This window comes from Cryptomeria japonica, chromosome 7 (assembly GCF_030272615.1).
Source record: "Cryptomeria japonica chromosome 7, Sugi_1.0, whole genome shotgun sequence".
NCBI lineage: Eukaryota > Viridiplantae > Streptophyta > Pinopsida > Cupressales > Cupressaceae > Cryptomeria > Cryptomeria japonica.
In genome coordinates, this window is record NC_081411.1 from 27,373,808 (window position 1) to 27,397,560 (window position 23,753).

The 23,753-nt window shown below is 36.0% G+C and overlaps 1 protein-coding gene across 1 annotated transcript; it reads left to right on the forward strand.

Moving 5' to 3' along the window:
• Positions 1–21,457: 21,457 nt before the first annotated feature.
• Positions 21,458–23,426, forward strand: LOC131856365 (disease resistance protein Roq1-like). The gene is made up of 2 exons (XM_059208129.1): positions 21,458–22,356; positions 22,457–23,426. Exons 1-2 carry the CDS (start codon positions 21,824–21,826, stop codon positions 23,424–23,426), a joined length of 1,503 nt encoding a protein of 500 aa, XP_059064112.1. The 5' UTR covers positions 21,458–21,823.
• Positions 23,427–23,753: the final 327 nt, after the last annotated feature.

The following is a 23,753-nucleotide window of genomic DNA, read 5'->3' on the forward strand; positions in this document are numbered from 1 at the left end:
ACTGATAGCTTCTGCCCAAAAGGCGGGATCAAGAGAATGTGCATGTATCATACAGCTAGCCATTTCTTTGAGAGTTCTATTCTTGCATTCTACAACCCCATTCTACTGTGGAGTGTATGCAACAGAATGCTGAAGATCAATCCCCTCAAAAATCCTCAAGTCTCTTGTTCACATATTCCTTGCCATTATCTGTGCGAAGAATCTTGACCACTTTCCCTGATTGCTTTTCTACACGAGTCTTGAAGTCCTGAAATCTGTCAAATACTTCACTCTTATGAATGAGAAAGTAGACCCAAGTGAAGCAGGAGTAGTCATCAATGAAGGTAAGAACACAGCGGGCCTTACTGAATGAAGGTGCTGGAAACGGACCTGCTACATCACTGTGAACAAGTTGAAGAACTTCCAAAGCTCTCCAAGTTTTCCCTTTATCAAACTTCTCTTCGGGATGCTTGCCCATGGAACAACCTGAACATACACCCTCTGAACAAATGATTCGAGGTAGACCTGTGACCATGTCTTTAGTGCTTAGCTGCTGAAGATAGCGGTAGTTGAGGTGACCAAACCGCTTATGCCATAGCTTACTTTCTGAATTTGAATGAGTAAGGAAGGCCCTAGAAGGTGAACTTGGCACAAAGTGGGAGAATGAATAAAGCCTTGAGTTGTCATTGACTTGTCCCACTGCTACCAAGGCATCATCATCAAGTTCCTTTACCACAACTGAATCTAGTGTAAACTCAACCTTTTTCCCATTCCCATAGTGAGTGATTTGGTAGATGGAGAGAAGGTTGGTAGACAAGTTAGGAACATAGAGAACATTCTCAAATGTTCCATCATCCATGTCAACTGAACCTTTCCCTTCAACCTCTACTTGTGTGTCATCACCTATGTAAATGTGAGGTACCTTAGATGGCTCCAATGAAGAAAACTGCTCCTTTGTAGAACCCATGTGATATGAGGCACCCGAGTCAAGTATCCATTGTTGTGAAGAACCTGTTTTAGCCACAAATGCTTGCCCTTTTCCTTTAGACTGTGAGGAAGAGGAAGGAGATGAATCCTTCTTTATGTAGGCGGATGGCAAGTTGATGTTGTTTTTCTTGAGAAGATTGGTTAACTCATCAACTTGTTTTGCATGGCATCGATGCTCATCACGACCATACTTTTTGCAATATGCACAAGTTGGTTTATCCTTCTTAGGTGGTGTCCCCTTCTTGGAAGAGGATGTAAAATCGCCTTGTGATGGAGAGGATGATTGTCCTTTTTCCTGGTGTGGCTTAGACTTGGATTGCTTCTTCTTCTTGTTGGAATCTTTGCCTTGACTTCCTTGAATTCCTTGATTTGCTACCAAAGCCTTGGACTTTGAAGACTTGAGAAACCCCATGTTCAACAACTTAGTTTGTTCCAATATCAACATTTCTGTGAAAGCATCAAATGAAGGCATAACATAAGAACTCCCCACTGTCAAATGATGAGTTTGGAAGCTAGACACAAATGTTGCATATTCTAGTGCAAGCTTATCCAACAAGTTGATTATCAATTGAGCATCCTTTTTGTCAATTCCACAATCCTTTAGCTTTGCTCTTAGCTCATTTGCTTTGGTGACATAATCTTGGATTGTATCAAAACTCTTGGGATCTAAGTTGGTGAGCTCATTGTCAATCTGATAGCCTCTGATTTCATCAACTTGTCCATACAATTTTTGAAACATATCCCAAGCCTCTTTGATTGTTTTACACTTCTCAATGTGGAAAATGAGGTCATCTGATACATACTTGTGTAAGGTTCCAAGAGCCATGCAATTCTTTGTGAGCCATTCTAATTGAGCATTTGGATCAGCCTTAGGATCAGGTGGTGCTATTATTGTTCCATCTATGTAGTGTGTGAGACCCTTTTCCATTAGTTTACTCCATACTTTAATTTTCCATGATACATAATTATGTGGAGTTAAAGGTGGAAATTTGTTAGGACTCATTGCAACAAGAATGGAAAGAGCACAAAGAGAGGCACAATCACACAAGACACCCCCCCAAATTCACTCAATCAAAGAACCCCCTCCAAATGTGATGATTTTGGCACTTTATAAGTAGTGCGTATACAATGGGCCACTTGCAAAAAATGGCAAAGTGGACTTCTGATTTACAATTTTACAACTACCTCAATAACGCCAAAAGAGACTCAAACTGATAATGCAAGAGATCTAACTAAGATCCAAGCAATTTACAAGTACCTAATAGGCCAAATAAGACCAATATCTAAAAGTACAATTTCCACTCAAAATCTCTAAAATCTGATCATAGATTCTGAAAGTAGATGAAAAAATAAGCACTTTAAAAAAAAATGGCACCTGAAAAGGAGGTCGTATGAGCTCAAACAAGGCCTTTGAAGTTGCAGAATTGAGGATTGGACAGGTACAACTGAGAGAATCCAAAACTTCTGAAAAACCTATGCACCAAAATCAGAAAATAACTACACCACTACGAAGATCATGAAATTTTAGCCCATTTCAAAAAAAATTGCACCAAAAAAGGAGCAAAAATGAGTAAGATATGGCCTTTCAAAATTGGACTACAAAACTGAAAAGCCCAATGGAGAGGGGTCAAAAAAATTTCAAAAAATGCTGATGTGGTGCTGATGTCAGCAAGTCACTGTGTTAAATTTGACGTTCGTATGACCCTCGCAAAAACTCCGCCTCCCTGTTGACTGGACATCCGTACTGTACGGACTACTGACTGTGTAGGTGGTTGTGCAGTACGAATGCTGACGTGGCACTGTACAGACGAACTACGTCGCATAGTGACTGTGCAAGCCATACTATCAACGTGGCAAAATGACGTGTCAATGGTTTATCCCACGGGCCAGTGGTCGCCTGCCACGTGGCGGACGCGGGGCCGCTAGGGTTGGTGGTCGCTGGCGAAGGGAGCGGCCGGAGGCAATGGAGACCGGCGGCGTCCGGGAGCAGAGGCAGCCGACATGCAGGTGAAGCTATCAGCGGGAGGACTAGAGCGGTTGCTGGAGGAGAAAGCCGCATGGATGGAATGGGACGGCACGGTCGACGGCCGGCGTGCAGGTGAAGCTATCAGCGAGAGGACTGGAGCGGTTGCCAGAGGAGAAAGCCGCGTGGACGGAATAGGACGGCACGGTCGGCGGCGGCGATAGTGAGCGGGGCGCGGGAAACAGGACAGTCTGCGGCGGCGGCACGACAGAGTACGATGCTATGACCTGTGCGCAGAAAGGGTACGGCTAGACACAGGGGGGTCTACGGACCCCCAAAAATTGTAGAAAAAAACTTTTTTTTTTTGCTTTGTTTTTTTTTTTTTTCTGATTTTCAATTTTTTCAAAATTTTTCTTTTGAAAAATAAATTTTTTTGTAAAAAAATTTCGAAATCCATACGAAAATAGCCAAGATGGGGAGAAAAAATTTCTCACCAAAATAGGTCGACTTTATAGTCAAAATTTATGGAAATGGCCTCTTGGATTCAACGGTGATGTCCAAATCGCTGTATGATGCCCCCAAAAAATGAAGATCCCCAAATCCGAAAGTAGAAGCCTTCCACGATGTCTCCAAAAACTGATCAACGAAGCCCCAATAGCTCTGATACCATGTAGGATTTTGCCAAGATCAAGGGCACAATGAAAAGCATAAAAGAGACAATAGAATGACAAGAACAAACTATATTCTCATCAATATGCAAATGATCAACTGGATTAACCAATATAATGAATAGAGGCCTGCTTATATAGGTAAGGCCATATGGATGTATGAGCACACAAATATGACATGTGGCTTAATGAGAAACAAGGGTAGGTAGGAGAAATAATATAATATTCCACAAGAGGTGGATGACCCACCGAATGTGGAGTGTAACGGCAAAATAAGACCACAAAAGGTGGAATTTCTCCTACAAGCTCTATCCCTAAGTGCACACTTCCCTAAGTGTCTCAAATCCAAACTACGAAGAGATGCATTATCCTAAGTTAACTTAAGTAAGTGTAATAATATCCAAAATGAATATTTATTTACACCAACACCAACAACTAGAAGGATTTTGGCTTCTAAAACAAAAAGGTTCTAGTAAGGGCATCTGCTTGTGTGGCCATACATGCGGCACTTTCAGCTCTTTAAATATAGAAGGCTCCCAGCCAGTAGGGGTTACGCCCTACAACTGATCAAATAAATTTGATCAAATGGGTTTATGGGGAGACATAGTGTCGGTATGAACTAATCAGCACACGTTATCCATAGTTTTCACCATGAATACAGTTTTTTATAGTGGTTTGAAAGAGGTGGGTTTTCCTCGCTACCACTTGGGTCATTCTATCCTCACCAGTAGTCCTAATGACCACATGAGGAGATAGGCCCTCTAAAGATTAAACAAAAAGAGCCTATTGCCCAATACACAAAAGACACTGGTTCAATTTTAGTGCACCAATTGAAGTGTTTGATAATCTATGAAAACAAGGCACATAATGAAAGATCAAAAACCCTTGCCAAAGTCCTGCAACAAAGATGTATTAGTAGTTTAGATTGTTCGAAATGATCACCTGTTCCTGCAAGCACACAAGTTAGGTAAATTTTAGATCCAAAAGACTTTGTGAAATAGGGGCCTTCAACAATCCGTTTTTTTGAAAAATTCAAAGATATGACTCATCACAAAAAAGGACCACCTCTAAAATTTCAAGAGATTTCCAAAAATGTAAGAAAATCCAAAATATTTGCTAATTTACTCCAAAACTTAATTTTTTATGAAAAATCATAAAAAATTCATATAAAATGAAAAATGGATCCAACAAATCTGGAATTTTTACTGGACACTCCTAATGACCTTCCAAACTTGCACAAAAAATTTCCTGCAACAAATCCAAGTCGTTTGTGAGATATGAGCAAAATAATGCAAAACCCTAATTTTCAAAGATCCAATTTTTGAGAAATGATTTTGCATCAAATTTAAAATGAAAAAAAAACAAAGTCTATATATAAATCAGAGAGCTTTCCAAAAATATAAGAAAATCCAAAAAATTCGCTAATTTGCTCTCAAAATAAATTTTTCATGCAAATACATAAACAATTCATACAAATTTCAAATATGCTCCCAAAACTCTGAATTTTTTACTGTCAATCTATGAGAATATTCTTGACTTGTAAAAAAACTTTAATACCCGAATTCAAAGCTATTTGTAAGATCTGATCAAACAATTAAAAACCCTATTTTTTAAAGATCTGATTTTTTAGGAAACATTTTGCATCAAAATTAAAATCACAAAGAACAGATCCTATGTATAATTATGAGTGATTTCCAAAAATGTAAGAAAATCTGATAAATTCGCTCATTTGCTCTCAAAATTAATTTTTTTTGAAAATTCATAAAAAATTTATAGAAAATTAAAATATGCTCCAATAGATCTGAATTTTTCTTTGAGAGCTCTTGATACTGTCTTCAACCTGAAAAAAACATTTGGTACAAAATTTCCAAGCCATTTGTGAGATATGATCGAATCTCTCCAAGATCTTGATTTTGTGTCCAAAACCCTAGCTGCACAAGGTTATTCTCCAAATTGTTTTACAAAACAGCAATATATGGTTAGGAAAACCTGCAAAAAAATATAGATCTAACAAAAATCCATGTCCCATGGGGCATACCAAAATGTATATGGTGAAAATGGATACAACAATATTGAAAGACTAAATGAATTCAACCACAAAACCCTAGCCTAACAACAACAAAGATTCACCATAACATATGAAGATTACCTAAGACAATGCAAATCAAATGAAATCACAAAGATTATACCATCACATGTCCAATAGTGTTTAAATCTCCATTCTTCCTATCTCCATTGATCTTTCTTGATATATTTGCTCTCAGATTTTATGTGCACAAGAGTTCAACAAAGAACGGAAATGTGGTTGCAAGTAGGATCGCATATGAAAGTTCGAAATCATAGTTGGGTAGTCAATCGATCAAAATGATTAGAATGTATATGTCCAGAGGGTTGATAATGAAGGAAGCATCTCCTTATATAGAAGACACTATAAGAAATGGAGGGATAAGATTGAGAGGTGTAAAAGATAAATGGTCGGCTAGGATTAGAGGGTAGGTAAAGGAAATAAGAAAATAATAAGAGGGTAGGTAGTGTAGGAATTAAGAGATGAATGACATGTGTCATAGGTAGAAAAGGTTAATGAATTAATTAAATAAATAAATATTTATTTAATTAATAGAAGAAGTGGGATCAATTAAATAAATAAGAGTATTTATTTAATTTAGAAAAAGGATAATTTAAATAAATCAATGTATTTATTTAAATGAGAAATAAGGCTGGAAGAGGATAAATGAATTAATTAAATAAATAAAGATTTATTTAATTAATAGAAGAATTAGGCTTAAATAATTAGATTGGACAATTTTAGGTGTGTACAAATACTTTCCTGTTTTGTTGTTTGAAAAAATGGCAACTATCAACAATAGTTTGAATTTGTCGCAACCACAAATTCCTTTGTTTAAAGGAGAAAACTATGATTTCTCGAGCATCAGAATGAAAACATTGTTCATTTATCAAGGTTTGTGGGATTTTCTTAAGAATGGTTATTCAAAACCTGCAAATGCACAAGTGCTTGCCTCTTGGACACAAGCACAACAAGAGAAATTTATTGAAGACAAAAAGAAGGATGCAAAATCCCTCTTCATCATTCAACAAGTGGTACATGAGACAATATTTCCTATAATTTTTGCTACAACAAAATCAAAGGAGGCTTGGGATCTTTTGCAAAATGCATACCAAGGAACAGATAAGGTTAAAAAAGTTAAATTACAAATGCTCAGAAGAGATATTGAAATTCTTTTCATGAAAGATTCTAAATCAATGCAAGATTTCTTTACTTGAGTTATGGGTTTAGTAAATCAAATTAGATCTTATGGAGATGATCTCACATATCAAAAGATAGTAGAGAAGTTTGCCTTCAAAATTTGAACCTATTGTAATAGCTATTGAGGAATCAAAGGATCTAAAATCATTATCAGTAAATAAACTCATGGGGTTTCTACAAACACATGCGAAAAGGATTAATCAATCCACTAAAAAGACAATTGAATAGGCATTTCAATCAAAGCCAAACATTTCAAAAAATAAAGACAGAAACTTTGGTGAACTATCTAGAAAATTTAGAAGAAGAGATAATGAAAGTAAAGCAAGCAATAGTGGATAAGCTAGAGGTTATAGCAGAAGAATATACTATAGCAATAATGAAATAAGTAACCAAAATCATTACAAATCACAAGTGCAGTGTAATTATTGCAAAAAGTTTGGTCATTATGAACATGATAGTTGGAAAAAGAATAAGTCATATGCTAATTTTTCTGAAGAAAAACTAGGGCAAAATAATTTATTATTTGCACGTGATGTTACAAAAGAAATTTCTGAAAATGTTCGGCTTGTAGATAGTGGTTGTAGTAATCATATGACAGGGAATAAGAATATTTTTGTGAAGTTGGAAGGGTCTCCCAAAACAAATGTGTAATTAGGAGATGATAAAGAAGTTGAAGTTATGGGAAAAGGAACAATTGCAGTTAAAACTAAACAAGGTATGGAGAAATATATAAATGATATGTTGTATGTTTTACGAATTGCACATAATATATTGAATGTTGGGCAGCTTATTCAAAAAGGATATCCTGTTATTTTTCAAAATAATGAATGTGTTGTCTATGATAAAAGTTGATAGCAATCAGATTGTAGCTAAAGTTGGTATGCTACAAAATAGAATTTTCCCCCTTGGACTAGCATATGTAGAAACTCAAACTTTGAATGTAGGACTAGATAATGAATCATGGTTATGGAATATGAGGTATGGACACCTCCACTTTCAAGGATTAAAACAACTTTACCAAAAACAAATGGTAAAAGGGTTACCTCCTATTGAACGAGATGATCAAGTCTCTGAAGGTTGTATTATTGGTAAGAAACATCGAGACTCCTTTCCTAACATAAAATCTTGGAGAGCTAAAGAACCTCTTGAATTGGTGCATGTTGATGTTTGTGGTCCAATGAAGACCTTATCCGTTAACAAAAATAGGTACTTTCTTATTTTTGTTGATGATTATAGTAAAAGAACTTGGGTATACTTTATTAAAGAAAAGTCAGAAGCATTTTCTATATTTCAGCATTTTAAAGCTAATGTTGAAAGACAAAGTAGTTGTTTCTTAAAAACTCTACACACAGATAGAGGGGGGGGATTTAATTCAAATTAACTTTAAGACTTTTGCAAAAGGGAGGTATTCAAAAGAAGCTGACTGCAAGTTATACTCCTCAGCAAAATGGAGTAGTTGAATGTAAGAATCACACAATACTAGAGATGGCTAGAAGCATGCCCAAGGCTAAAGATCTTCCAAATATTTTTTGGGTTGAAGCAATAGCTACATCTATTTTCTTACTAAATAGATGTCTAACAAAAAGTGTAAAGAATATGACTCCTTATGAAGCATGGAGTGGAAGAAAACTTGGTGTGGCTCATCTCAAGGTATTTGATTGCATTGCCTGTGCCCATATTGCAGAGCAAAAAAGACAAAAATTTGATGATAAAAGTGAAAAATCTATTTTTATTGGGTATAGTGAGGAAACAAAGGGTTACAGGCTATATAATACAACAACAGAAAGCTTCATAATCAATCAAGATGTGTTTTTTTTTTTCTGAAAATGATACATTAAAATTGAATGAAGAACAAGAAAGGCTGGTAATTGTAGAAATAGAACAAGAATTTCCATCTTAGCCTACTAGCTCAAGTGTCAACTCAAATTCCACTCAAGCATCTCCATCATCAGAACCTCCTTTGAATTTGAGTCCCCCTCCAAGGAAGATAAAATATCTTAAAGAATTTTATGAAAGAACTACTAATCTTGATTCAATTACAAATTTTTCTTTATCCCATATTCAAGTAGAACCAAGACAATATGAAGATGCAGTAAAACATGAAGTCTAGATTAAGGCCATGGATGAGGAGATAGATTCCATTAAAAGAAATGGAACATGAGAGTTTGCAGAACTTCCACCAAAAAAGGATGTTATTCGAATAAAGTGGGTCTATAAGACAAAGTATAATGCTAATTGATGTAGTAGCATCCCCGGTTCACAACAATCTTGCATCAACCAAAAACATTTTCTTTTATGTTTTATTTTTTGTATGTAGTTTCAGTTTTCCTTTTTGTGTGTCCCAATTTTGGCTCACCGGTTCCTGTGGAGTTAGATTCTACTTGAAGACTTGATCACCCTGCTTGCTTTCTAACCGTATCTCATTTGGATCACTTTCTGGCAAGATATCGCTACCAGTTTCCTTGACAATTTCTTGTTACCATTTGTTGCTTTCTTACCGATTGTCTAAGACCTATTCTAGTGATCTACCGGAACCCATTCTAAAGCTTGCAGAGCCTTGAACATTAATCTCGATGTTGCTTGGTGTGTGGTTGAACTTTTGTGTTTCATCCTTTTGATTTTCTAGAGGAATCTCTTGTCGATGGCCGACCTTATTCATTTTGCACGTTAGGTCTTTCTCTTCGGGTTTTGATCCTTTTTGAGCCGACAGGATCCTTTGGATCGATATAAATATTTGTGCTCATGCTTTAAAATGTAATCAATCAGAGAATCACAGAGTATCAAATAGATAGACTGTGCCTAGAAGATAGATCTTTTGATTCAAGGTCCCGGTGTGACCTATTCTACTAGGCCTGTGTGTCGGTATGTTGTAACCCGGTTGGTAACCGGTTGGATGTAATTAACTTTCATGCAATAAGAACTATCTGTTATGCATTTCTTCCATCATAGCTGTGTGTTTCAGTTGTGTTTACTTTTTCTGACCGGTTTGGACTGATCTCCTCGAGCTCTCTCCTCACCGCTAACTGCACCAAGTGGTATTAGAGCGAAGTTCATTCCAGAGGTTGCTTGTCCTGAATATTGTTGTAGGGTGGCGGATTGCAGATCCAACCTACAATTGCAGAGAATTAGCGTGGATCAATGGCGCGAAGAGAAACTAGGAATGCAAACCCTGTTGTAATGGAAATGTTGCAAGGAATAGAAGCTCGGTTAGAAGCCGTGGAGACAGCCCAGAGAAGAGGCTGACATGTTGAGGATGTGAGTAAAGATGAAGGAGAAGAAGCCCCGATAGAACAAGTGAACCTACCGGCAGTTGATCCGAAGGAGGAAAGGTTTTTAAGGGTTTTGAGTAGGGCGAACACTAAACCTTATTTTACCCCACCAGAATATGATGGTAAGTTGGATTCAAATGAATTGATGGATTGGATCTTGGAGATGGAGAAGTATTTTGACTTTGAAAACACTGCAAAAGAGAGGAAGGTCAAGTATGTTTGTACCCGATTGAAGGGTCATGCATCTGTTTGGTGGGAGCACTTGCAAGTTGATAGGAAAAGAAGAGGTAAAGAAAATATTAAGACATGGGATAGGATAATTTCTAAGTTAAAATCAAAGTTTTTCCTGATAAATTATCATGTAGATTTGTTCTGAAAGTTGTAGAATCTGAGATAGAAGGAATCTAGTGTGAAGGAGTACACCGAAGCATTTTACAAGTTGAACATCAGATCGAGTCATGTTGATGATGAAATTGAACAAATTGCAAGATATTTGAATGAATTATGGATGTCTATACAAGATGAACTCAATATGATCAAATTAGAGAGTGCTGAAGAGGCTTACCAGTATGCAATAAAGGCTGAAGAAAAATTGAATAAAAGGCATGAGTAGAGACAGAGAGGTAGAGATGGAAGGTTTACCGGAGGAAGATGTCAAGGAGGAAGAGGATACAATGAAGGAAGAGGAACCAATACAAATCAGAGCAAGGACAAGGAAGTGAGCAAGGAAGGTAATTCATACCGGGAGGATGATAGAAATTTCTACCGAAGGAGAGAACCGGATGGTTACCAGAATGTGAACTTTGGAAGACAAGATAAAAGGACATTCAGAGGAACCTGTTTTAAATGTGGAGGAGAAGGAGACCATGCATTTGAATGCAAGAAGTCACAGGCTACAGGAAGAGTGGCAGTGGTGGAAGAGAACCCCACTAGATCAGACAATAAACTGGAAGATGGAGAGCTATTGATGATGAGGAGAGATTCGTGTCATACCGGAGGAAATAAAGAACCCTTGTAGAGGAAGAACTTGTTCAAGACCAGATGTAAGGTATCCGGTAGGTGTTGTAAAGTTGCTATTAATAGTGGTAGTTCAGATAATCTTATTTTAGAAGAGATGGTGAATAAGTTGAAATTGGAGAGATTGAAACACCCTAAGCCTTACCAGATAGCATGGATTGAGGATGAACATAAGTTCTTAGTGAGTGAACAGTGTTTAGTAAAATTAAAAATTTGGAATTATCATGATGAAATTTTGTGTGATATTATGCCTATGGATATTTGTCATCTTTTTTTGGGAAGACCTTGCCAGTTTGATAGACAGGCAATACATGATGAGAGGAAGAATACATACACTATTGTGGCCAATGGGATGAAGCAAACCTTGTTGCCTTTGGAGGAAGCTTTGAAGAATGAAGTATGTACAAATACTAGAATCTGTCTAGTACATGGAGGAAAGTTCATGGATGGACTGAGACATGAGAATGTGTGTATTGCCTTAATTCCTAAGAAGATTCATAGACTGGAACCAGAAGGAGAACACCCGATAGAAATAAGAGATTTGCTGACAAAATATGAGGACATCATTTTAGATAATGTACCAGATGGTTTGCCACCTGTTAGAAGTATTAGTCATTGCATTTACTTAGTTCCTAGAGCTATCTTGCCTAACAAAGTTACACACTGATTAACACTGGCAGGGAATGAAGAACTAATTAGACAAGTGCAGGAGCTATTGGAGAAAGGTTTGATTAGGGAAAGTCAAAGCCCTTGTGTAGTACCAATGGTATTAGCACCTAAGAAGAATGGAGAATGGGGGATGTGTACCAATTCAAGAGCAATAAAAAAGATCATAGTGAAATACCGGTTTCCCTTGCCTAGGATGGATGAGATAATGGACTGTTTGAGTGGAGCAAAGTACTTTACAAAGATAGATTTGAAGAGTGGATATCATCAAATTGGGATCAGAGAAGGTGATGAATGGAAGACAACATTTAAGAAAAATGAAGGATTATACGAATAATTGGTGATGCCTTTTGGACTAACTAATGCATCGAGTACTTTCATGAGGCTGGTGAATGAGGTTTTGAAGAAAATCTTGGGTAAGTTTTCTATTGTGTATTTGGATGACATTCTGATTTTCTGTAAGACAAAAGAGGAGCATTTGTTGAAGTTAAGACAAGTTTTGCAGAGGTTGAGAGAAGAAAAGTTACTGATCAATATCAAGAAGTGCCCTTTCATGAAGGATGAGCTAGTCTATTTAGGATTTGTGATATCTGATGTTGGTTTGAAGATGGACCCTGAGAAAGTGAAAGTCATTGTTGAGAGGCCTCTACCAGAAAGCATTGGAGAGGTAAGATCATTTCATGGATTGACTAGTTTTTACCAAAAGTTTATCAAAAATTTCAATCCAATTTCTAACCCTATGACTCAGACCATGAGGGGAGATCAGAAGGAATTCAAGTGGACCACCAGAGCAAACAAAATTTTTGAGTTGTTGAAACAAAAAGTGACTGAGTAGCCTATGTTGGCTATACTGAATTTCAATAAGGTCTTCCAAGTGGATTGTGATGCAAGTGGAACAATAATAGGAGCAGTTTTGAGTCAAGAAGGGAGAGCAATATCATATTTCAGTAAGAAATTAAATGATTCCCGGAAGAGATATTCAGTATATGATCATGAATTTTATGCCATAATTCAAGCCTTGAAGAAATGGAGACATTACTTGTTGCCTAAGGAGTTTGTGTTGTATACAAGTCATCAAGCTTTGCAATATTTGAACACTTAGAGTAAGTTGAATCAGAATCATATGAGATGGGCAAAGTTCTTGTAGAGTTACACCTTTGTGTTGAAACATAGAAGTGAGAAATCTAACAAAGTTTTTGATGCATTAAATAGGAGAAGGAATTCGCTAACAGAGATGAGAGTGGCAGTATTAGGTTTTGAAGATTTGAAGACCTTGTATGATGAAGACCCGAATTTTGTAGAACCTTGGAAAGCATATAAAGAACCAGTTATAGTTGATAGGAGAAAATGGTTGGATTACTTCATTCAAGATGGGATGTTATTTAAGTGAGTTCAGTTGTTCATACCTAAAGGTTCCATGAGAGAGAACCTGACAAAAGAGAAGCATAGGGGAGGTTTAGCTGGACATTTTGACATTGATAAAACAGTTGCATTGGTGAGTGATCAGTAATTTTGGCCCCAGATTCATAAGGATGTTAAGAGATATGTGCAGAGTTGTAGAGTTTGTCAAGTTGCAGAAGGTAGTAGTCAGAATGTAGGATTGTATAAACCTTTGACATTACCGGTAAGACCTTGGGAGGATATAAGTATGGATTTTGTACTTGGATTACCTAAGACACCGAGAGGGAATAATTCTATATTTGTGGTGGTGGATAGATTTTCAAAGATGACTCATTTAATACCTTGTAAGAAGACATCAGATGCATTGCATGTAGCAGACCTATTTTTCAAGGAAGTGGTAAGATTGCATGGATTACCTAAGCGCATAGTTTCAAATAGAGACACTAAGTTTGTTGGCTATTTTTAGAGAACACTTTGGAAGATGATGAAGATAGATTTGAAGTTCAGTTCTAATTTTTATCCACAGACTAATGGAGAGACAGAAGTAGTTAACTGGAGTTTGGGAAACTTGTTGAGATGTTTAGTGGGAGATAAAATTGGAAGTTTGGATTTGATCCTTGCACAAGTAGTGTTTTTCTGTAAGAATTCGGTGAATATAAGTACCAAAAAAACACCTTTTGAGATTGTTACTGGAGTGCATCCTAAAGGAATAGAAGAATTGAGAGACATTACTAATGAAGACTGGAAGAGTTCAAAAGCAAAATAATTTGCAGATCACGTGGCAACATTGCATATTCAGGTTAGACAACATTTGGATGACATGAATAGAAAATACAAGGAGAAGGCATATGAGAAGAGGAGACATAAGGAATTTGAGGTTGGCAATGAAGTGATGGTCTATTTGAGAAAAGAGAGATTCCCAGTTGGAACTTATAATAATTTGCAGATGAAGAAGTTTGGACCCTGTAAGATCTTGAGAAAGTTCAGTTCTGGAAATGCATATGAAGTGCAGCTACTGGATAGTCTAAGTATTTCACCTATATTCAACATTACAGATCTTCATGAGTACCATGAACCAGAATTAAGTGAGGACAGTATTGCAGATTTGGAGAAACAATTTCCCTAGAAGGAACTAGATCAGATTGAAGAGATTTTGGAGTGTAGGATTGGGCGTAGTACCCGAAGTAGTCACTACAAAGAATATCTTGTGAAGTGGAAGAACAGACCAGTGGAAGATTCTTCTTGGATTTCTTAGGCAGAGGTAGACCACCTTGGTTTTCCTCTAACCCTAGAAAAGTGAGAGGCTCACTTTTTTTATTAACTTCGGATGTCTAATGTAGGAGAATCCCTGGTTCATAGCAATCTTTCATCAACCAAAAACATTTTCATTTCTATTTATTTTTTTGTTTGCAATTTCAGTTTTCCTTTCTGTGTGTCCCAGTTTTGGCTCACCAGTTCCTGTGGAGTTGGATTCTACTTGAAGACTTGATCACCCTGCTTGATTTCTAACTGCATCTCATTTGGATCACTTTCTGGCAAGATATCGCTACCAGTTTCCTTGACAGTTTCTTGTTACCGGTTGTTTGAGACCTATTCTAGTGATCTACCAGAACCCATTTCGAAGCTTGTGGAGCCTTGGACGTTGATCTTGATGTTGCTTGGCATGTGGTTGGCCTTCTACATTTCATCCTTTGGATTTTACGAAGGAATCTCTTGGCGGAGGCTGACCTTATTCATTTTGTACGTTGGGTCTTGCTCTTCGGGTTTTGATCCTTTGGATCTATATAAATATTTGTACTCATGCTTTAAAATGTAATCAATCCGAGAATCAAGGAGTATTAGATAGATAGACTATTCCTAGAAGATAGATCTTTTGATTCAAGGTCCCAGTGTGACCTATTCTACCAGGCCTATGTGTCGATATGTTGTAACCCAGTTGTTACCGGTTGGATGTAATTAACTTTCATGCAATAAGAACTATCTGTTATGCATTGCTTCCATCATATCTGTGTGTTTCCATTGTGTTTACTCTTGTTGACTAGTTTGGACTGATCTCCTCGAGGTCCCTCCTCACCGGTGACTGCATCACTAATGGATCCATTGAAAGACACAAAGAAAGATTGGTGGCAAAATGTTGCGCACAACAGCCAGGTATAGACTACAATGAAACTTATGCTCCTGTAGCAAGACTGGATACTATACAAATGGTTTTCGCATTAGCAACATAATCTAATTAGTTAGTATATCAGTTTGATCTTAAATCATCTTTTCTAAATGGTTTCTTAAAAGAAGAAGTGTTTGTAGAGAAGCCACTAAGATATGTGGTTTTACGACAAGAACAAAAAGTAGGATTCTTTATGGTCTCAAGCAAGCGCCAAGAGCTTGGTATAGTAGGATTTTTGACTATTTTCAGAAGAATGGATTCAAAAGGAGTGAAAGTGAACCTACACTTTATATTAAATCCAAAGGTACCAATGCTTTGTTTATAATTTGTTTGTATGTTGATAATCTCATTTACACTAGTAATAGTGAAGTATTAATAGATGAATTGAGGAAAGCTATGAAGAGTGAATTTGAAATGATAGATTTAGGTTTGATGCATTACTTTCTTGGAATAGAAGTCAGTCAATTTAATGATGGGATTTTTATTTCACAAGAGAAGTATACAAAGGATTTGATTGATAGATTTAGAATGAGAAATTATAAACCAATGAACACTCCTTTGGAAGTAAATGTAAAGTTGGCCAAAGATGATGATACTGAAAAGATAGATACAAAAATATATAGAAATATAGTCGGAAGTCTTAACATGTATCTTACTACAACTAGACCTGACATCATGTATGCAGTCAGTCTAGTATCAAGATTTATGCAAAATCCAAGTAAGATTCACTTTTGTGCAATAAAGATGATATTCAGGTATGTTCATGGTACAAGAAGATTTGGCATTTTACATACATCAATGGAGAACTTTGGATTGATTGGATATACAGACAGTGATTGGGAAAGATCTATTAATGATAGAAAAAGTACATTAGGATATGTATTCAGTTTGAGACCAGGTGCAATTTCTTGGTGTTCAAAAAAAACAATCAACAGTATCACTATCATCCATGGAAGCAAAGTACATCGCAGCTACTTCTGCAACATGCCAAGCAATTTGGTTGAGGAGGATGCTTGCAGATTTGAGGCAAGAACAAAAAAAATCCTACAGTTGTTTATTGTGACAATAGTTGTACTATTGCTATAACAAAGAATTGAGTTTTTCATAGTCAAACTAAGCATATAGATATCCGACACCTTCTCATCAGAAATCTTGTAGCAGATAGACAGATTGAACTTCAATCTTGTAAAACTAATGATCAGTTAGCAGATGTATTTACCAAAGCAATTTCAAAGGAAAGTGTTACTAAAATCAGAGATTTGTTGGGCATCACTAAACTAAACATTAAGGGGGAGAATGATGGTAGTAATACCTAGCAGCTCACCTTCTTTCTGGAAACATCAGCACCGTCTTATCACCGCCACTGGAAACTTCTACCATCTTCAGCCAACTCTCTGCCAACTGTGGTTTGCCTCTTTACAGACTGGAAACTCATCATCGAATGATAATCTGATTTGAATCTTGCCTTGTACTCTAAGTTAACTGCCCTTTGTAACTATAAAACAGGGGCTTATGTAAGAGTCTATCATTATGATCAGAATTTATACAAGAGATCTCTGCGGAGCTCTGTATCTGAAGTGCTCATGTAATCTGCATTCATAATTAATAATAGCATTGTTGCTGCAGCAAACCTTTACTCAGTGTACTCAGTTTTTTTTTGTGTATTTAGATTCCTGCATACCTGTATCCCTTCCAGATCCAACAAGTATATCAATGCTACTGAGTTGCAAGAGCACTGTCGGCTGGAAATGGAATAGCCAATGCAAGCATATATAGAGATGTCGACCAATGGATTGGATCGCTCATGCAATGAAGGTGCTAAGACAACAAATTGGTGATAAAAAATCAAATCCACTGGCAATAAGGAGCCACTACTATTTAAGTATTCTTGTAGAAAATGAAATACACGTCGCCTATAGAAGGAAAATGTGTAGGTGATAAGGTTGCTCGTAATGCATGGAAATGTCAATCGATTTAAAGCACAGCAGATCCCCAATACAAAAAAACGATACCTAAGCTTTGCTCCTACCACGATCTAAGGAAACAACACCAATGAAGTCACCATACAGTACAGCATGCAGACTGACTGGCAATGAAGCTACAAACAAATGCACAGATAAGCGTACAGAGATGTACTCAGACTGTGCGGACAAGGATCCTCAATACAACCACCAATGATCACTAATAATGACAGTTTCTATAAAACTCTTGCAGACAAAGCCTCAATGAACCTTAGATTCGATTTTCAGGTCTTTTGCCTCAATGATAACCTATATTGGTGCTTTTTTTAGTGAGACTATGTCTTCAAAACATAGGGTGTAAGTGCTATTATATATGGATGGTGCAATAATTTGATAAACTGGATGTAGATTCTATTGTTTCTTTTTATCCGAAGTGTCAAATGCAAAAGTAACTTTTCAGGAATCAATATGACCTTGAAGATTTATGAAAGAGTTCGAATTTGATACATGTAAAAGCACTATCTTACTTGAAGATATTTTACTCTTTCAAAATAATGTCATTTCTAAAGAGAGAAAATCATGTTGAAGATCATGGACACATGTTATATATTTAAATCTTAGCCATCACTTATTAAAACTTTTGTGCAATTTTTATTTCATTGTCTTTTAGGTAATGCAATTTGGGAGGAGCGTACATGAAACCACCTAATGGCTGAATCCTACATCTAAGACCTAATAGGCATAAGACCTTTAGGCATTATATGCCTCAAATTCAAAATAATGTTTGGCCTTAGGTGATGCCATTGAGGAGGACTGTGCATGTCAATGTCACCACCTAGTCACTAAATCCTAGTTTTAAATCCTATGGGTAGGAATAAGTAAGTCCTAATAGACATAAAAAAAGACCTTTATAAGCATTAGTAAGTCCTTTATGCCTACAAGTAGACATATGTAAGTCCTTTTATTTTAAATACTGCAATTATGCATTAGAAAGTCCTATGGGCACATTTGTAAATATTCCACCTATAAAGCATTACATATTAAGCAATACAGGAAAGTTTAATGTAATGAGGTTGGGGAGAGGCTAATTTGAGGAGACCATGGATCCAATATATTTTTTTATAAGACCTCATAGAATAATTTTAAAATAGTGGGAATAAAAATAATGATAATATAACTTTCATGTAGTTCGAGATACATGATCTTCATTTTAGCATATATTTGTGTCTCTATTTATCATTGTCAAATAAAACCTATGTTACTAGGCTACTTCATTTTTTCTTTTATGAAAAAATTGACATGTGATGTCCCCTATTAACATTAAAAGGGAGTGTTAGAACATAACATTATTAGTGGCCATACCCTTATAACATTTATATATAATGTTCTAATGTAAGGTTATAAAATTTATATATATCATATGCTTTATAAACATATCCACTTTGAAATATTTATAATCTAATAACTATTGGATTATTAATTATTTATGAATGGGGGTTAATGAAAAGGTATGACTAGTGAAGCCACCCTTCCTCTTATATTTAAGGAGGTTTTGTCTCATTTGATATGTATGAGCGTTTGGAGGTTTGTAGATAGGTATACTTGACCATGTGGAAATATTGAAGGACTATACACAGGTTTAATTATACCTTGTTATAGAGTACATTTTGTATGTGTTTTAATAAAATGATGCTTTCTGAGGTTTATTCTACTCAAAATGGTTTCCCTCATTTATATCTTGTGTAATGTGTACATTTATGCATGCAATATTCTTATTTTATTTAATTTATGTTTTCCTATAATGATTAGTATCCTAAGATCCTAATTTCTAACAAGGAATGAATGCAAGTTCAATTGATGTAATTGAATTGCATAATATTTTGAGCTCTATACTCATTTATTAAGAGTAATTGTGATTATTCAAATTTTTAGTGTTTGATAGAGATTTTTTTATATTTTAAAGAGAAAAAACTAGTATTCATCACAGTTCTAATGCAGACTTTATAATTTGACTCATAACCCTGCTATCAGTCTTCCAATCATAAGGCTATTATAGACCAAAACATCAATCGTGCTCTATTATAGGTTACAATTAGGTTTATGGCCCTAATTCTAATGTTTGCAATTTCAAACTTTTGCACATTCATGATTTTGACATGCCCTTAAGCATTTAAAGACATAGACCCTAAAGTTTGCCTCTAGTATTTATGTTTCTTCTCTATAAAAATTATATTTGTCTTTATATCTTTAGAGAGGAAGGTATCTAGAAATCAAAGTAACATGAATAATATTGATGTTAGATTAAAAATATAAAAATCACAAACTAGAACTAAAATACTAGAAACTAAATACTCAAATTTAATTGAAATACTACATAAAATTATACAAACTAAGTACTAAACTGTTACATTAAAAAAAAACCTACCAAATAATTAAATAATATTATAATTTAAATATCTTTATATTAAAAAAAAATAACAATACAATTATATATTCAATTTTCACTTCTATAATAGCCCTTCAATAAATAAGTAGCACTGTAAAAAAAAGTCCATTTTAGCCAAGATTGCACTGTTGCAAACACAACAAAGACATTCCAAACGTTACCAAGTGGAAACAAAGCACCACAAAAATTTCATCATTTTGTCTAAATTGTCTCGTTTCCACAGTGTAGCCACAATTTGTGCCAAGGACGATAATTAGAGAGGCGAAATGGAGTGAGATTTGAAGACTCATAAAGGATCATGAATAGACAGGTCACATGCATCATGCAAGAAAATTGAAATTACAGTCAGATGCGCATAGAGGTGATAAGATTTGTGTGATATGGTACAGTCAGATGCGCATAGAGGTTATCTAACTACGAACGGACCATATTATGCAATGACCGCGAAGGCAAGCGTATGCTGCACGCTCCGCAGCCTTTTCGTCCTTCTCCATATAAAGACAAAATAAATTGTCGGCAAGAATCTAGCTTATGTCGACTAGAAAGACTTGTATCTTCAATCTGAACCACTAGCTATTCTGTGTTAGAAATCAGGAGTTTATCATCTTACCGTACCCCCACTAGCTATTTTGTGTTAGAAATCAGGAGTCATTATATCATCTTACCTTGCCCCCTCCTCTCATAAGTGTGCTTGTCACGAGATACAGAAATTATAAATGTGGTTAGAGAAGACCACAAATAGTCATTATACTTTAATAATTGTGTATTTCTTATGTATCCAATTTTGAGTTATTAATTTTAAAAGAATCAACAAAATGATAATTAAAGGTTTATTAATGAATTTACAATGTACTAATAGCCACTCACTTTTTAGGAACATTTTTATAAGTAGGATCAAAGTGGGAAATCTCCTTAGAGGGCCTATTAGCACTTGGAGCATATATATGTCATGTGATCAAGAAAAAAATTGTCTCAAAAAATCTTAGTGAAAAATCTTTACAAGTTTTATATGAAAATGGGGGTTTTGTGTTTTATAAATATTATAGGATTATTTATTTGTTTTGAAAATGTCTCATAAATAACTTATTTTTCAAAATCAACAATCAAACCCATTTTGAACAATCAAGCTTCCCAATATTTGATTTTGATGAAAAAGTTGATTTTTGATTTTGTTGGAAAAAATGTTGATTATGTTAATAGACATAATAGATTATCACAATGGAAATTTGAAAGTATTACAACATTAAAAAGAAAAAGAAAATTTATTATAAAAAATGTTGAATATTTGAAAACAAATACTACATGATACTTATTTTTTCTTGTTATAAGAATGTTTTTATATTCAATTATGTATATTTTTCAATTGACATTTAGAAATACATTCTCTTCTTGTAATGATGGAGAACTAAATATAATCTAAAATATATATTGAAAAAATTAAATTTTAATCCAAAAACAAACCTAGAACAATACTTACTGAATTATTAAAAAACTCATACTAATTAATTTTTTCAAAAATATTATTATAAGATTTAATAACATCTTCTGCACTCAAAAGAGCACGGTCCCTCGATTTATTAAATAAATTAATAGAAACTGATTTTTATATTTATTTTATAAATAAAAACAAATTATCTTATCAACTGCACAGCCCATTCCCCTTCAAAACACCCTCAATAACGCACTGGATTCTTTGACTGTGGCTAAATGGAGTCCAATCTCTTTTCTCTTTGAATGTTTCGAAGAAAAAGACCCAACTACAAATTTCTACAAATTTTCCTTCCCTCTGTTTTTCCGCCTTGGGCGTGTGAAGAAAGGTTTGAAGATGCCTCTTTTGTACTGTTGGGTAGCTTGACTAATTTCTTAGCGTCCCCTTTACCGGGCCGGCTGTGCTGTGATCTATTTTATTCGCTCTGTTGCCTTTCATTTCCACAACAACTCACCGTTCATTAGGCATACTGCAATCAAATCCTATTAGCCCGTCTCTTTCCCTTTATATTTATTAATTACCGTTTGTTAGCGTTTGAAGTGGAATTAATGGCATCTTCATCATCATCTTACCAGCAAAATCATGAATTAAATGCTTTCTCTGGATTTGAACCTCCCGGCAATAGAAGGAAGGTTTCTGAATCTGCAATATTGTATGATGTTTTCATTAACCACAGAGGCCCAGATGTCAAACAAACTTTGGCTGCTCGGCTTTACAACTCCTTTGAGCAGTTGGGAATACGGGCGTTTCTTGATTCCAAGGAGAAGGAACTAGGAAACTCGTTTCCTTCTATTATTGAGATAGCCATCTGCTCTGCTAAGGTACACATAGCCATCTTTTCCAAAACATATGCAGAGTCACCTTGGTGTTTAGCTGAGCTGGTTCTCATGTTAAAAAGTACAGCCAAAATTACCCCCCTGTTCTATCAAGTGAAACCTTTTGATCTCCGGTACATAGAAGGGGGAGCATATGCTGAAGCATTCAATAAATATAGAGAGAAGGGCAGATACCTTGAGAAGCTTAGCGAGTGGAAGGAAGCCCTTCAGTCTCTTTCACTTATAGCCGGTGAAGAATTTTACAGGTAATATTTCTGAAATTTTGTAATTGCATGCTATATAATTCCTTCAAATCTGATTTAACATTTCCCTTACGAAATCTTTCTTTTAATTTACATGTTCCAGTGATAGGGATTACCGAGAGATAGTAGCAGCTGCGCAGAAAGATGTGCAAAGAAAAACACCTTTACATGTTGCTGAATATCCAGTGGGACTTAACAATCTTGTGGATGATTTTCGAAGGCGATGCCTTGATGAACTTGTACAAGATATTGATATTCAGTGTGGGCAGGAAGAAAGGAAGCATAAGGCTAAGGTAATTGGTATTTTTGGCATGGGGGGAGTGAGTAAAACAACTCTCGCCAAAGAATTCTTTAACCAAAAAATCTCGTATTATCAACAAGCGTGCTTTTTGTTTGATGTGCGAGAAGCGTCTGCAAAAGGCCAATTACATCACTTGCAACTTAAGCTTCTAAAAGATCTCTTTGATGATCGTTTTCTCAGTTTTACAACTACAGAGGAGGGAACTACCTATCTCAAAGATCGTCTAAGAAGGAGCCCCCTTTTAAGCATACTAATTGTTGTGGATAACATCGATCATGTGGAGCAGTTACATGCTCTACTGGTCATGGATATCCTTAAAAAATCTGGTAGTAGTCTGGTTATTGTCACAACCCGTGACGTTGGTGTGCTTATAACCGCAGGGATTACTGTTGGTTATAATTTAAAAGGAATGGGTAGAAGTCATGCCAGAGAACTCTTTTGTTGGCACGCCTTCGACCAAGCTCATCCGTGCAATGGGTATGAGGAGCTGAGTGACGACTTTGTAAACGCCTGTGGAGGCTTACCTTTGTCGCTTCAGGTTCTGGGCAGACACGTCCGTGGCAGAAATCACAGTTATTGGAGCTCAGAATTGACTAAAGGTGAAAAGATGCTGCATTGGGACGTAAAGCAAAGGCTGAGAATAAGTTTTGACTCATTGGATAATGAAGAAAAACAGGTTTTCATGGATTTGCATTGCGCACTCTCCAACCTTCATTTATCGATTTGTACTTATAGTTACTCATCGTGCAAATGGATATTAAATTTTAAGTGACTTTGCATTGCTAGGAGCAATGATGAGCAATACACGAAGCGTGCAATGCTTTCGAAAAGTAGTAAAGACACAAATAAGTACCGCTCAAAAGCAGTAGTGGGACCGCTGCTAAGCAGCTATGGCATCGCTGGGAGGCAGTAGAGGGAGCGCTGGAAGCAGTAGTGGCAATACAACTAAGCAAGAATGGCATTGCTGGGAGGCAGCAGTAGCAGCGCTGGGAAGTAGCAGTGGGAGCGCTGCCAAGCAACAGTGGCATCATTGGGACGCAGCAATGGGAGCGCTGCTAAGCAGCAGTGGCATTGCTAGGAGGCAACAGTGGGAGCGCTG